Source organism: Pleurodeles waltl, chromosome 5 (assembly GCF_031143425.1).
Source record: "Pleurodeles waltl isolate 20211129_DDA chromosome 5, aPleWal1.hap1.20221129, whole genome shotgun sequence".
NCBI classification, from domain to species: domain Eukaryota; kingdom Metazoa; phylum Chordata; class Amphibia; order Caudata; family Salamandridae; genus Pleurodeles; species Pleurodeles waltl.
In genome coordinates this window covers 1693090358-1693107028 of record NC_090444.1, presented here as the reverse complement: position 1 = coordinate 1693107028, position 16671 = coordinate 1693090358, and the positions used below count along the sequence as shown (strand labels likewise).

The following is a 16671-nucleotide window of genomic DNA, read 5'->3' as shown; positions in this document are numbered from 1 at the left end:
TTCTTTCTTCCCTGTCACATCTTTCACCAGCGACTGATGGAGGACCATCTTTCCATTTTGCAGCAGAAAGTGCAAGTCCTTTTGGTCAAAGGGGCTACTGAGATGGTGCCTGTTCCAGAAGTAGAATATGTTTGCTATTCCCACTACTTTCAGATTCCCAAGAAGGACAGATGAACCTGTGCCCTCGCAGCATCTTCCTCCAGAAGGAGAAATTCAAAATGCATACCATGGCCCAAGTCTCATCGATCCTTGACCCTGAAGACTGGATGGTAACGTTGGACCAGCATGACACCTATTTCTATATGCCTATCCTGGTGGGCCATCGACACTCCTTGCAGTGTGTTGGGAGAGGAGCATTTTCAATTCATTGTGCTCCCTTTTGATCTCACCACAGTCCCTTGGCTGTAGGCGAAAGTGATGGCATTGGTAGCACAGAGGTCAGGGGTGCCTGTCTTACCCTACCTCGATGACTGGGCATTAAAAGCGGGTTCGTCCGACAGTCATCAACCACATCCAGACTACGGTAAACCTCCAGTCATTTTTGGGGTTCACTATAAATGTGCCAAAGTCACATCTGACCTCTTCTCAGATGCTGTCCTTCATCAGAGCCATTCTGAAGGTCTTTCATTTTCATGCCTTTCCCCCAGGAATAATAGTCCAGGACATTCAGGCTATGATCCCAATCTTTCAACCTCTGTCCTGGATTTTAGAGAGATGGAGGCTAAGGCTGCTAGGACCGATGGCTTCCTGTGTTCTGCTGGTTGAGCACGCCAGGTGGCACATACAAGCTCTGCAGTGGGATCTGAAGACCCAGCGGGCCCAACATCAATTGGCCCTCTATGACCTGAGCCAGATTATGGAGAAGACTGAGAAAGATCTGCAGTTGTGGTCACTGAACCGCAATTAGGTCAACAGCAGACCACTCTTCCTTTCCCACCCAGAGCTGACAGTGGTGACCCATGCGTCACTTCAGGGCTGGGATGGGAGGAGAGGTGAAGACCAGAGGCCGCTTGTCTCTGGCAGTCATAGCTCTATATCAACCATCTGGAGCTGAGCATCATTTGCTTGCCATTGAAAGCCTTCATGCCATCCATGAAGAGGAGGCTGTAATTGGTGCTCATGGACACCACCACCAGCAAGCGGTACTTCAACAAACAGGGCAAGGTGGGGTCACGGACCCATGAGCACAATATTCTTATTGGTGGACCACCTAGCAGACTTATTAATTGCCAGGGTGGACGAACTTAGTCATCAAAGGCTAGTGGATCACGAATGGCAGTTTCACTCAGAAGTGACACAAATGAGAATAACCTTGGCTTGATCCGTTGACCACTGGTGAGAACATGAAGTGTCAGTGTGGGAGTTTCCAAGGTGTGTCTCACTCATAGGTGTGTTTTGCCTGCATCACGCATCCCTACACATTGGTGTATGATCCTTTGTTATAATGTCATAATTATCATTATTTCGTATGCTGAAGTAAGCGCTTCCACTTATAAGTGCCTTTAATTATTGTTGTAACAACATGAAAATGCCAATAAAGAAATATTTACAAAAAAGGTGTGTTGCGCCTTTAGTGAAGCCCTGAGTTCTCAAGAAGGTTTGGTCCAAGTCATCCAAGTGGCTCCGATGTGGGTACTTGAAGACGATATGGTATCCAGAAATCGTGGGCTTGAGCATCTGTCCTCCTATCAGGCTGCCCCTCTGGGAGCATCTGTTGTTCCAGCAGCAAGGTCAGGTTCTTCACCCTGGCCTCCGCACTCCCCACCTTCATGCATGCGATTGAGCAACAACAACTGAACTCCTTCGACCATTCTTTGGAGAAGGTTGATTCATCTTGAGTCATGTGTCCCCTGATGAAAACTGTATACACCTATCATTGGGACAAGGTTGTGGTTTGGTGCAGAGCACTCTAATTTGATCCCCTCCAGGCAAATCTGTGTGACGTCTCGTTGTTTGTTTAAATCTCTTGCCCAGGAAAATCCTGTTTGGGCATGGTAAAAGGTTATATTTCGGCCTTCTCACCCTCATTGTTTACTTGACTCATTATGATGCGATTTTTGAAAGAGCTACAGCATATTGTTCTCCCGTCTCCTTTTGTGATGCTCTAGTGTGACTTCAATATCATTCTTACCCATCTGATAGTCACTCCATTTGAGTCACTCCACAGCTCCTTCACATCAAGAATGTGTTCCTCGTTACATTGACATCCATAACTGAGTTTCGGCCCTTTGGTAATCTGCTATACATCCCCTTTTTCCCAAACAAGCTGGTTCTGTGGACTAGGGCATCCTTTTTGCTGAAGGTTGTGACACTGTTCCACGTCGGTCAAACCATCTTTCTGCCAATGTTCTGTGCTCCACCTTACCCCTCTGAGGAGAAGGGACTCCACCACTTGGACCTCAAGAGAGTTCTGAGCTTCTACATAGATTGTATCAAAAAACACCTGGTAGAGGATCAGCTCTGTATGGGAGTCACTGGAGTGAAAAAAGGCAAAGCTCTGTAGAAATGTACCATCTTTCTGCTGGATTGTGCTTTGCATTAAGAGCTGCTAGGTACTGGTGAAGAAAAAGCCTCCTGAAGGAATGCAGGCTCATTCTACTTAGACTAAAGCTGCTACCACTTTGTTAGCATGTGGAGTCCATGTCCTAGACGTGTGCCAGGCAGCTATGTGGGTGTCCATACATTTACAAAGCACTATTGTCTGGACAGCCAGGTTTGCCAAGAAGGGGGGGGAACTTTCCTCTGGGACTTTCTGGTGTGAGTCCATTGTCAGACCCGCCTCCAATAGGTACTGCTATGGTATCTATTCAGATGTAGAGAAATCATCAGCTAGAATGCTCTATCAGAAAAGGTTACTTACCATTCATAACGCTCTTTCAGGCAGATACTCTAGCTGCAGATTTCTTACCGCATCTCCCATCCTCCCTGTTTTGTGATTGACCTCTATCCGTTAATAAGATCCCAGGTCTAGGAATCCAGTCTGCCAGTTTTTGTTTGGTGGCTCCAGTCTTGGGGGCACAGTCAGTCTTGAAAGCTGCGGACATAAGTGCACAAGAGTGGCGCTTTTATGGGATCCATATGTCATTTCTGGAGCTTAATGGCATCAGTGGGGAGCTGCACTGAGCCACCTACTGACGTGCATCAGTAATAAGAAAAAGGTTTCTGGATCCAGTCTGACACCTGGGAAATACAGCTACACAAGAAACAGTAGTACTGAAGGTAGGTAGCTTGTTCTTTGAGATTCTATCCGAGGATGTTGCTAAACATCCATGAAGTCCGATGTTGCTTCACTCCTGCATATACTGTGTTATGCAGTCCAAATTAAGCTCTGTATTTTGAATACGATGCTATGAGGATTGGTTGTCGGACCATGCTTAATGAACATACATTTCTGCGCCCTTGCTTTGCTTCCCTTCATGCGCAGCATAGTTTGATTTGTATGCGCTGTATACCTCTCATGTCTAAAAAGTGCTTATGTTTCATATTTTCATCATGCACCATTATTTTTTCTTCTTGTGCTATTTAATGCTGCATTGCATCAATGGCTGGACCTCCATATGCGTTTACATCCTGTTTTTACGCTAAATGATATGGTCCTTATGTTGGCTACAGGCTGATTTTTATTTTATTGTTTGTCTGCGGATGACTGTTGGTCTGGATGCATGATGGCTGTGTGAAGACTGCATTTAAGGAGCTCTGGTCTTGTGCTTTTTCTCTGGCGCCATCAGGATGTTGAGCAAGAAGATGGGTATAGGGGGCTGTGGCAATTCTTCATTCCCAGACCCCACCCAAAATAGCCTACCCTCTGTTGTGAGACCTGGAGTTCTTGCATGATGCTCCGGTCTAACTTAAGGTGAGTGTGTGTCTGATGAAGGGCACTTGTCTGGTCTGGTGTTTGTCTGCTTTGCTGTCCTTCAGATTGGTTTATACACAAATTCTGCTTTGGGCACTAGTCTCTGCCCCAGTTCCGGGCTGAGTACTTGGATATGTTTTTCTTGATCCCATAGTTGTATTCTTGGCCACGTTTTTCTATCTGGTGATGGCACAGCGGCACTCGATCAAATAGGTTGCTTAACTTCTTTAATCCCAGTCTCTGGTTGTGCCTTCCTAACCCCTCATATTCTTTACTAGAGCTGTGCAAGTATTTCCCTTCTCAAGTTTTCGTCATAGCTTTTTGAGCTTAGCAAAAAATATGAAGTTTAAATTGTGATTTAAAAAAAAGCTGCATTTTTGGTTTTTTTTTAAAGTATATATTTTTTTCTTTAAAAAAAAGGTTTACTATGCTTTGGAGAGTTTGCAAATGCCAGGCTAGTTTACAAGAGAAATAACAAAAAAAAGATCACCCCAACATTTAACTGTAGTTGCTTACTTGAGAATTACCTCACTTGATTGCATTAATCTAGCCAACCATATACTCAGACATCTATTGATCACCCCCACAGTCTTACATTCACCTACCGGGTTGTGTTTGCTTGCAGTTAGTGAATGTTCGTGTGTTTTTGTGTTTGCTTGGTTTTCTGTGTCTCTTTTAGGTAAGCTGCTGTCTATTACGCATACATACTATGTTTCTATGCATCCTATATACATGTTAATGTGCAGCACTGTTTTCTTCTGAAGCTGCATGATTTCATAATCTTTGGAATGCCGCGTTTTGAGCAGGGACACCATGACTTGTAACCTGCACTCTTTCTTTTGCCATTCTCTCTTTGTGTGCTCTTCTGCAGCACACTTCAAGAATCATCACTTCCCCTTTGCTGCGACACTTAACGTACATGCAACAAGGCACAAGTTCGGCAAATACTATTGCATCACCAAGGCTAAGATGACCCCACAGTCACCCACTCAGTATACAGTAGACCGTACATATCACAGGCACTCAACACTTTTCCCATAGTCACCATAATGATACTCTTTAACAACACTTTCTACCCAGCAATGTAATTGTTCTATAATTTGTCTTCCCCAAATAGAAAATGTTACAACCAGAAAACCCCAAGAATCAGACTTTCTTGCGCACAACACCGCACCAAAACCACATAATTGTCAAAATGCGGTAAACTCAACTGCTTTTAATTACCTACCACATCAGCTTTCATCCTAGAAACTTTCAGATAAAGCTAGCTTTAACATATGACTCTCGCACACTCAAAATTGAATCATGTATATACAATTGGCCAGTAGTTCCGTTGGCGTATACTAAGTAAGGAACAGCAGACTATGCAACTTAACGCAAAACATCAGTCCTTCGGTACACCCACCTATGATCATTCCACACTACAAAGATCTTCAGCTTCATCAAACTCTTCTTACTTTCTTAATAACCAGTTTGAAGCACTAGTACAGTAGGTCTCTAACAAATCACTACTAAACAACCACATCCCAACAGCTGCTGGTGGAAGTCATAATACAAAGCTAGATTTGATTAGTAGAATAAGTCTCCCTATCCGTATATATATATATATATATATATATATATATATATATATATATATATATATATATATATATATAATTTTACATCTACTGCTACTTTTAAGTTCTTATCTTCCATATTTGACATTTTCTTGCTTCTCATCTGAAGACATAAATTTCCTTCCCCGTGATCTTATCTATGTTCACAGGTGGTTTCTTGGCGCTTTTATTAATACATAAATAAACTGAAATCATTTGCATGGCAAATGTTATCTGAGAGGGAATTCCAGATTTCAGGGCCCAGTGCTGCAAAGCTACGTCCACTGGATCTAGATTTGTGGAACTTTGGGACAATAAATCAGTTCACATGTGTCGACCTAAAGTAGATGTGAGAATGTACTTCTCTACTCTTTGGTCACAAATTTGGGTGCTAGCCATTCAATATTGTTCAATAATGGCAGCGCATTGGAGGAGCAGGAGGAGGGGCCATACGTCAGGGCAAGGAGCCCTTTAAAACATTTGTTGCGCTCCCGCCGCCGCAGGCAGCGCATTGGAGGAGCAGGAGGAGGGGCCATACGTCAGGGCAAGGAGCCCTTTAAAACATTCGTTGCGCTCCCGCCGCCGCGGGTAGCGCATTGGAGGAGCAGGAGGAGGGGCCATACGTCAGGGCAAGGAGCCCTTTAAAACATTCGTTGCGCTCCCGCCGCCGCGGGCAGCGCATTGGAGGAGCAGGAGGAGGGGCCATACGTCAGGGCAAGGAGCCCTTTAAAACATTCGTTGCGCTCCCGCCGCCGCGGGCAGCGCATTGGAGGAGCAGGAGGAGGGGCCATACGTCAGGGCAAGGAGCCCTTTAAAACATTCGTTGCGCTCCCGCCGCCGCGGGTAGCGCATTGGAGGAGCAGGAGGAGGGGCCATACGTCAGGGCAAGGAGCCCTTTAAAACATTCGTTGCGCTCCCGCCGCCGCGGGACGCGCGCGGGCGAAGCCCGGGCCAAGGGCGGGCCCGTCCTTAGCCCGTCAGAGACCGGAGGAGGCTGGGCTGGGCCCCCTCTCTTTCACCTGCAGTAAGAGATCTACTTGTTATTTAAGAGAGTATAGAATATAGCACTATTCTACACTTCCTAAATTGAGAAGCCTATTTTTTACTCAGCCCTTCCTTCATTAGTCCCTCCTCTAAGTTCTCCCACTGCAACTGCAATTTGGTCATAATTCGGAGGGTCCCACTAAACAAGTACATAGAAGCGTGTCATTCGAGGGGAGGAGCAGTCAGGGCAGGAGCCCTTAAACTTTGCTCTGCGCCCGTCCTGAGGCCGGAGGCAGGGCCAGTTACTCCAGTGACAGGACACTGAACTCAAAAGAAAGGGAGCTGTTTTCCCTTTCTTTTTTCTTTCATCACTGTATTTTGTGTTTATTTTATTTTACTGGCATCTTCCAAATATGGAGAAAAGGAAGGCTATAGATTTACCAGCGCAATCCAAGGGCACTAAAATTGCAAAAAAACGCCCAAGTAGACCCTTGAATCTAGGTATACCCAATGGGTCTAACCCATTGGATGAAATAGACCTCCTAGTTAAAGAAGTTGAATCTATGTTAGGTACACAAACAACTGTAAGGGCAAATAATTCAAAGAGAGGATAAGAAAATCCCATATATATTTAAAAAGAAGGGGTCAAGGGATTCTATAGACACCATAACAGGGGATGATGGAGATGGAGGCCCGCATAACTGTAGGGGCTCCTTCCCAAAACCCCCTAATAACATAGCGAGTCCTCCAGTATCCCAGTGGGGTCTCCTACATGTACCACATACACCAACTCTCCCACCACTGACACCGGTGATCAAGGTGGTCCCTAGCTTATTCTGTACTCACCGCTTTGAACCTCTATCAGCAATAGAGGATTCGCCCGTGCCCACGAGTGTGCCTAAGTGCAAGCCAGTAGTTGGCATACCCAACCCTAGTGTTATCTCACCGATCCCCCAGTTCGAGTCGGAAGGTAAAGAACCTGCAGCTAGTAGAGACAACCTGGCTACAGTCCTTCAGAGAGTCGATGAAGTTAAGGGATTGGTTTTAGTACTAATAGATCTTATGAAGAGCAACCGTGTTTGTGCAGGGTTTTGTAAAGTTTGCGGGGAGGTTAGGGGGGAAGAAGCTTTCCCATTATCTGCCCCAACAAAGGGGATGGAGTCAAGGGATAATTTTTGTCTCCCCAATAGAGGGGGGACAGCTCCTCAAGGGAGGGAAGATTATCGCTGTGATCCCAATATTGACAATATGAGGCCCAGAAGGAGGTCTACAAATGTACCTAGACACGGAGACCGCCAAGGTAACTGGTCAAGTAATTTAACCAGTGACAGAGCTAGAGGTGGGACCAGTAGACCCGACCCACCGGGAATAGTCCAAGATTCCAGTTTTACACAAACCCCCAACAGGTCACACAAGATCCCCTATAATACCATCACTCTCTCTTGCCACAATATTGAGAGTACAGTTATAAAGAACAGGACCTGCTTACAAGTCAGGGAACAAACAAAATCTAATTGACTAATGTTCCAAAACTATCGTCAGGGTTAGCTGAGAACCAAGCTTCCTTGATTAACAAAGTCATACACTGGATACGCTCCCGACGAAGTTGTCTTTCTGTTATTCGTTCTGACATAATATCGGCCAAGAGAAGCAGCATCACAGGGACCAATTTTGACACAATAACTATCTATTTTGAAGATAAGTATATGGTGACACAACTAATGGACTTTGATTCTCGTACCCACTTGGATAACGCAACAACCGGGGGGGAATAAGATTCATGTTACACCCACATAATTCTGGACCAGCCATGGGACCGGCAGGATTCGATGGTTTAATTAAATCCCGTGGAGGTGCTGCTCGGAAGGAAGCTAATCCCAGGCCGCTGCCTAATCCTGTATGACTGACTACTGAACTAGTAACTAATGTGATGACCCGCTCCAAGGCCTCACATTTGATGGGGGATGATAAAGCATCATCATTAAATATTTGCAGTAATGACTCGAGCGCGGTAGATGCTGGATGCACAATCGTGGCGATAAACCAAGATAAATGTACGTTAGAACTTATGTCATGGAACGTTGCCGGCCTGGCAAAGAAACTAGATGATGGTGAATGGGCCTCTTTTATTAAAAAAATAGATATATGTTTGTTTCAGGAAACTTGGGCAGAGGATGCTACTTATATAGATGGATTTCTCATTTAGTGCACCTGCTATACCTCCAGAGAAGTGGAGGGGCCGGGCAAAAGGTGGGCTCTTATTACTTGTTAAGAAGAATCTGCAGTGTGACTATAAGCCTTTGGAAATTGATTCTGTAGATCTAAAAGCCATGTGTATTACGTTCAACAGAAGATTATCAATTGTTATTGTTAATGCTTATATACGATCGGTCCCATATGGCTCCGAGTCCCACACCCTGGATATTCTGTCCGAATTTGTGGGAAGCCTCCACCCCTCAACTATTCTAATCATAGCTGGAGATTTTAACTGTACCTTCAAGCCTTCTATTCTCATAAGTGGTTTAACTGATGAAGAAGATGAGCAGTGGGGGATCCCACAATTCTCTATTACCCGGCCTTGCAAAAAATCTCGGGTGGCCATGCAACTAGCCACATTATGTTTAAACCATGGCCTTAGGGCCTGTAATGGTAGAACTCCATCCGATATGAACAGTGCACCTACTTTTAAAAGGGGCATGTCGATAAGCACTATTGATTACTTCTTGGTCGATGTTAGGTTGTGGCCCCATTTGGTAGACATGAAAGTAGAAGTTAGATGTGATAGTGACCATTTCCCCTTGCTCCTTACCCTTTCTGGAGAAATGTTCAGGAGAACACTTAACAACTATGCTACAACAATTCCGCCTCCTTGCTGGAACAATAAATTCACCAAGATTACTTGGCCAAAAGTGATGTCCAACCCTCACCATATTAGAGCAATATATCAGATTTTCTTAAATAGTTTGGCTGAGTATGAAGATCAGGCAGTGGGGAATATTCTGATTCTCGAAATACACAACAGCATGACTACTCAGCTACGGGGGTTCTTTTATAAAACAAGGCGGTCAAAGTCACATGAAGGGAAAGGGGCACGCAAGGGATGGTTCGACGAGAGGTGCTCAAAGGCTAAGTCTGGGTTAAGAGTAGCAGTAATGTCTGGCTCCCAGGGGGAAATTAAACAAGCTAGGTCCCTTTACAAAGTAACTTTGTCTAACGCAAAAAAGCGGTGGGAGGATTCCCTGTGGCAGGAATTATTAGACGCTTCCAGAGAGAAGAATAACAAGCGTTTCTGGGAACTCCTGTCTAAAAGAGAAAATGGAGGTAGGAGTTGTCCCAGCAACCATATTCAACCAGAAAGCTGGGTAGAGCATTTTACTACTCTTTACGCCCTACCAGAGGGCCCAATGGACACCAATGTGGTCCACTCTCCAACAAAATTGTTGGAATCAAATTCCAGCATGGCCCTCCAAGTGGAGGCCCAGTGTGTTCCTGAGGGTTGCCTCATCTTTAAAGTAGAAGAGACCCTTGAGGCTATAAATAGCCTAAAACCTGGTAAAGCACCTGGACCAGACAAGCTTCCTGGAGATCTTTATAGATCGGAACCATACATCTGGTCCTGGTATATTAATGCCATTTCAAATAGCATAGCTGCAGGGGGGCAAATTCCAGGTACATGGAAGGGGGCAGGGATCATACCCATTTATAAAAAAGGAAATGCTAATCTTCCAGCTAACTATAGGCCAATTAGCCTTATAGACAACCTACAAAAGATCTTTGCTAAACAAATTTTGCAGAGGCTAATCAATTGGGTTGAGGAGTATCAAATCCTTTCCCATTTACAGGCAGGGTTTCGTGCAAAAACTAGCACGATAGACCAGGTCTTCCGATTGGCCATATTGCATTGGAAATATGTTCTTGTGGCCAAGCAATGCCTGTATGTGGTATTTATAGACCTGCGATCGGCTTTTGATCTGGTCCCGAGAGCCAAACTGTGGGAAGTGCTGGGTAGATTGGGAGTCCCAGAGGATCTATTACTCCTGTTAAAACGACTACATGAGAACACTTATGCCCAAGTGAGGTGGGGTGAACAAGGCGAACTGACAGAGCGGATCCCAATCAGAAAGGGAGTTCACCATGGTTGTGTGCTAGCCCCCCTACTGTTTACCATATTTATCAACGAAGTAGTAAAGGCTGTGTCCATAGGCCAGAATGATGCCCCTTCCCTGAATACTCAAAAAATCCCCATCCTGCTCTTTGCCGATGATTCACTCCTCATTTCTAAGACACCAATGGGGTTGCAAACCCTTGTTGACCGGTTTAACCAATTTTGTAGCGATCATGGGTTGGAGGTTAATATTAACAAAACCAAACTGATGGTGTTATCCAAGGGACCTAGGAAAAAATGTTCCATTCATATTGAGGGAGTACCGTTGAAGGAAGTAAGCTCTATAGATTACCTGGGAGTTAGGCTAACCAGCAAACTATTATGGGAAGAGCAGATTACAAAAAGTGCAGGGCTCCTACAACACAGAGCCTCATCTATATTGCGTTTCTATCAAAGCACCTCTACCAAAGTTGTTTCCCCAGCAATAAAAATTTATACAGCTAAGGCTCAAAGTGCAGCCCTGTACGGAGCGGAGGTATGGGGTTGCGCTAACTGTAACAAGATCAGTGTGGGGGAAAACAACTTTGCAAGGGCCTTAACTGCATGTCCACGCACTACACCCTTGCTTCCATTATTTCTAGATCTGGGGTTAAGCCGAGTAGCAGATCTAGCTAATCTAAGACCCCTCCTTTATTGGATCAGGTTATGGATAACCCCCGAACTAGATATATATAAAACCGCATTACTCGATCTATTGAAATGCCTGAACGCTAATACTCTACCCTGGATTCGCCACGTGGCCCATTGGCTCCGGCTATTGGGTCTGGGTGATTATTGGGAAAATCCCCATAAATTAGAGAGACGGCATAAAAACGTTTTAAAGTTAACCTATTGGTCTTATGTTAAGGACAACTACATAACCCACAAATCCCACGGCCGCTTAACTAATTCCTTCATTGATATTAAATGGTCCCCAAAGTTTTAATCCTATTTGGATGTTATACCGGATTTGCAGGGCAAGAGCTTATATGCAAGGTTTCGTTTTGGCTCTCTGCCCCTGATGTCATTGATTCATAGGTGGGGGTCGATTAATCTTCCCGATATATGCCCTGCCTGTGGCAGTACTTTCGAAACCATCGAGCATTTCATGTTCTTTTGCCCAGCCTATGCGATTCCGCAACTAAAATGGATCCGCAATATTTGCAGGGACATGGGATTCAAGAACTGCTCTTTGGCTCTACGGGTTCTAAAAAGCCACAATTCAGCCAACGTAATTCTTTCAGTAAGCAAGTATTTAGCAACAGCTTGGCGCATACGATGCCATCTCCAAAAAGTAATTTAAGGTCTCATCTCTTCTATAGATAAGTTTTAGAGTCATATGTGCAATTTAAGTTATTGTTCTAATGTTTCTACACCAATCTATAGATGTGTATTTATTTATTTGCTTAAGAATTTTTTATTATCTTGTTATATGTGTTTTATGGTCATTGATCGAACAAAGTTGATGATGATGATAAATTATTGACCATGTGGTTTGGACAGGGCTTGGAATAGATTTTTCTCAGACAAATATGTGGGTAATCATCCTGTGTTTCTGCTATTTTTTTTCACTAGTGCTAGCCGCAAAGAGTTATTTTTATGCACCTGTCTGGTATTCGTGCCATCTTAACATGAATCCGATATCCATTTTAAGTTACTATATAAGCTTTTTATTTCACTGTGCTGGTGTCTCTAATGACTTGGCAGTGCCTAAATTTGCCTATATGATGATTGTGCCAGGAGCAGGCTCTTCATGTCAAAGTATGCTATCTAAATTATCAAGGAACTGTATCACTATGTAACATCAACCTAGCACTTTAAATTTTTAAATCTTGGGTCGGATTTTGAAGGTTTTAGAGAAGCTATTTTTATTCTAAAATTTATTTTAAGCCAGTGTGAAAGTATAATGGAACAAACGCACTCTTTTTGTACGATTTAATGTGTAACTTTTATGACCTATGGTCGAATAAAGTATATGATGATGATGATGATGATATTGTGATTACACTGCAGTGAACTTTAAACACGATTTGTTCGTTCACTTGGTGGATTTTTTTTTTTTTTAATGGTTGAGTAGCCTATGTATTTCTAGGTAATTGAAATACCAACCTCACAGCCTCGTTTTGTGTTATTTTAATATTATGTCGAATGGTGTTATGCAAACCTACATAGACAGAGCTATTATTAATCGAGTCTGGAAATGCTTGCCTTCACTGTCAATTTCCCTGACTCGAAGAATATATGCTGTGCAATTTTCCTCAGCATTTTGTGTAAGAAGGTGCATTTAGTCACTGCTGATCCTGCTTGTGGTTGCAGTGTTAGTTTACCATCGATAATGAAACCTAGGCTCCAGTAATATGGAAGCAGAGATTTCATCTTGTGCCGTTATTTCACTTCATCTGCTAAAATACATTGTTTATTTTCTGCTCTTAGTCGAACAGAAATGAATTTCTGCGGCTCATGTTTTAGTTCTTGCTTTGAAAGGGTCTTTGTTCCTCTGTTGCGGTTAATTAACCAAAATGCAAAATTAGTGTTACCGTTCTCAGAAGTGAGTTATTTGTATTGCCCTATCGTTATTACATTTTTCATATGTTTAAAATATTTGCTGTTTTGCAGGCAATGGAGAGAACAGTTAAGATGTTTGAAACATTCCTGTGACGACTAGAAGAGAAAAGGACTCTCAAAATGCTCTAGCGAGAGTTTTCTTCTACTGAGCCGTTCGATTTCCAATTGCACCAACTCTATGCAGAGCATTGGTCATAAGTGCTTGCTTTTCTGTTGATCTCTGTTAAACTTGGTGCTATTGTCTCAGGTATCTGAAAGTAACCAGCCTACAAGAACCAAACAGAATTCCAGATCAAATTGTTTTCACAAAGCGGAAAACCTGTAAACCCCCGAGTGGACTCGTTTTGGTGCTACAGCAAATGTATTTAGTCCTGCTTCTGTGTTTTTTCATCACTGTTGTGGGGAAAACTTTAAGTGGCACAGATCGGGAGACTACTAAAACTGGATTCAGCAACTTTTCAAAATACTGATTTTTAAAACGGAAGTGTGTTATTTTTATTTTTTCTTCTGGCATTTTTTTGTGATGTGCTTTTGCAACTGGACTTGTACTTGTTTTAAGGGTGGCAATGATGGCTTTTGTGGAAAGCTGGAGAAACTGGACGGCATTTGAAAATGAGGCTATTTGGGACTGCCTTTAACTGTGCCTTTTTATCCAACTGAAAAAGGGACAGAAGTTTGATCGTTCGGTTGCTGTACGTTGCAAGATTGGCTAACAATTTCCAGAAGGAGTAAAGACTTTATAACATGCTCAAACCCCTGTCCACTCTTACATGTATTGAACCGTGTTTTTTGATGGTTCGTGGGAGAGGTAGTTCTTACGCCAGACCGAGATCACTTCTTCCATTTTATGTTGGCCATATGTCAAGCCTATATTTCCTCCCACAAAGGTGCAAGTCTTAGAATTTTTCTATTTATAAGCATTTATGTCAGTGGTTTTGGGTGTTGCTTACCTAAAGATGAGTAGGTAATAATTCTTGGGTGCTATGCCATTGAAACATAACTGTTCTGTCTTGGCCGTAGCAGCATATAAATGCACATTTTCAAGCACTTCTGTGGTTGTTGGTAAGAGGAAATTATTTGCCTTCAAAATAGCAATCACTATTGAAATGGTAAAAATGTCAGAAAATGAATACCAGTATTGATCTAGAAAAAGGATGTTGAAGACCCCTACTCCTCCTTCGACTTGACCGTGGGACTAAATTCAGTTTTCCTACTGTTCAGCCTGTAGTGTAGTTTAGGAGTTGCAGTCAGTGCAGATTGAGATGTAAGAAACAATCTAATTCTTACCACATGTTCTCAATTGGAAAGTTACTTCAGTCTCTTTTCCCAAATCACAAAACAAATGTCTAAGTCTTTTTGAATATGGCTGATTGGCACTACGATTATTTTTCTTTTCCAACAGTTTTTTCTTTCAAAATATGCAACAGATTTATTTGTTCCTTTTTTACTTTTTTCTTGTGTGAAGAAAAGACAGTTCAGGTACTGCAGTTAATATTACATACCTCAGCCGTTTGTATTTTAGATAACATCACTGTTTACAGAGCCAAATAGTTGCTCTATCAGGTTTACATTCTGAAGCTTAGGTACATTTCTCTATTTGTGATGACTGAGGGACTTGTAGTAGACCACTTCAGCTAAAAGTAATCTAGACTTTCCATCTTGGCTAACTGCAGTAATCCGCTGTGCTTTTTTGTGTGTGTGTGTGTATGTTTTTTTTTTTTTTAAAACATACAGTCCTTTTTAAGTTCTTATACGCCACTACTGTTTGTAACTAGTAATAACACTTTGGTAAAATAGCAGCCATACATACAATTTTAAATGCAACACATGTAGAAACACATTGTCTTTTGTATAGTATAAGAAGATTTTGACAACACTTTACATGTTCTGTAAGTATATGGTGTTTCACATGTTTTTTCATTAATATTTATTACCATAATTACTGGTTATGACATTTTACTGTCAGATACATTAACCTGACTGCTTTTTGTATTCGATGGAATTTGTTACAGACTAAACTTTTAAGAAATAGTGTAGCCAATTTTTTGTAGCAAGTTTTGGGTAAAATATGCTTTGCAAGTTTCACTCTGCTGCTGTTCAAAACAGAAAGAAAAGTAGGAACGAATGATTTGACTTGCACAGACGTTTTAAGTGGTAGGAGCAAACATGTGTGCTACTGTAAAAGAAAATCTGATTTTAATGTGCAAACACGTTAGCATTAGCACTTGTCAAGAATGCACATGCATATATTTTTTAACTCGTTCTTACATTTTTAGGGGTTTAACATTTGAGCATTTCGAAATCTCGCTGTAAGGGACATTGTGCATTTTTATCTCAAGTATCATTCTTTGAGCAGATCAGTATTTTGTTTAACCTTGACTGCGAAACCACCTATGTTAACTGATTTGTCTCTTTGGTTACCTTCTGTCAAAGAATTGCTGATGTTGCAGGCCTGTATAAAACTGTGCTTCACTTCTGGGACAAAGAGCACCCTCACGGTTTTCTTTGGTGATATGCTATGGTGCTAGGGTTAAAAGTTCTCTGTTGTCTCAACATCATCTTTTCACAACTTTTTGATTTTTTTCAAGGAGGTAACATCTTTAACGTTCTGTTTCCAATTTTGAACTTGTTTAAAAACTACAGCGTAAACCCCTAATGTGGTATTCTATTCAAAGCAAAGTATGACTTTATTTGTTGGGCTCACGCACTGTATTGGACAAAACTGATCAGGTCCTTGCTTATTGTTACCAGTCAAGGAGAACACCTGAGTCTCTCACCTGTGGCCATTTTCGGTGTTGACATTTTAATGTTACTTGATTTTCGCACTTGCCAGTGAGTTAAAAGTGTGAGTTCATTTCCATACTGTCTTCCCGTTTCTAATTAAGTTGCGACATAAGTGTTCCTGAGACAGAATGTTAAGCTGGATAGCTAAACATATTGTGTACTCTAGGGGAAAACAAATTGCGTGACTTTTCTGTTTGTTCTGCTACCTTTTGTATTCTGTACATTTGTTTTTGTTTACTATGCATCCACTGCTACATGTTTGTCTGCGTTGTGGGCTCAGTAAACCTTTTTCATCAACTGATATATTTTCGATTCTGTAGCTTTATTCAGAATTGTGTTACCATTGGACGTTTTACATTTTTGACCTTCAACTTACTTTAGCTATGAAATAAGTTATTTAATTTTTAAAACTTCTGGAATTTTGAAACTTTACTGTAATTTGTAATATAACTGCTGTGAAATACTTGAATAAAGATATGATGGGGGAAATATATCGTTTTTTCCTTTATTTTGTTGCCTAAAGACTTTTTTTCAAACAGGATTTTTGCAGCATGTCCAAGTCATGTGACTGTAACAAGTATGAAGAAACAGCATTTTCATTTATCCATTTTCAGAAGAAACAATATTTACAGGGTAAGGTGTTCATATATTTCCAATAACACTTCAACTATCCTGAAGAGGTACTATTTTTTCTTGTAACCTTGCACTTTTTGTTTTTGAAATTATTTCTACTGGTAGGCCTG

At 42.0% G+C, this 16671-nt stretch overlaps 1 protein-coding gene across 5 annotated transcripts in view; it reads left to right on the top strand.

The window, feature by feature from the left end:
* Positions 1-16419, top strand: part of ATAD2B (ATPase family AAA domain containing 2B) — a 546820-nt gene extending 530401 nt beyond the window's left edge. For all 5 annotated transcript variants that reach the window (XM_069236016.1, XM_069236015.1, XM_069236018.1 and 2 more), the window contains one exon: positions 13196-16419. In XM_069236016.1, the coding sequence (XP_069092117.1) occupies positions 13196-13237 (42 nt within the window). In that variant the 3' untranslated portion in view covers positions 13238-16419. The remainder of the gene's footprint in view (positions 1-13195) is intronic.
* The last annotated feature ends 252 nt before the right edge of the window (positions 16420-16671 follow it).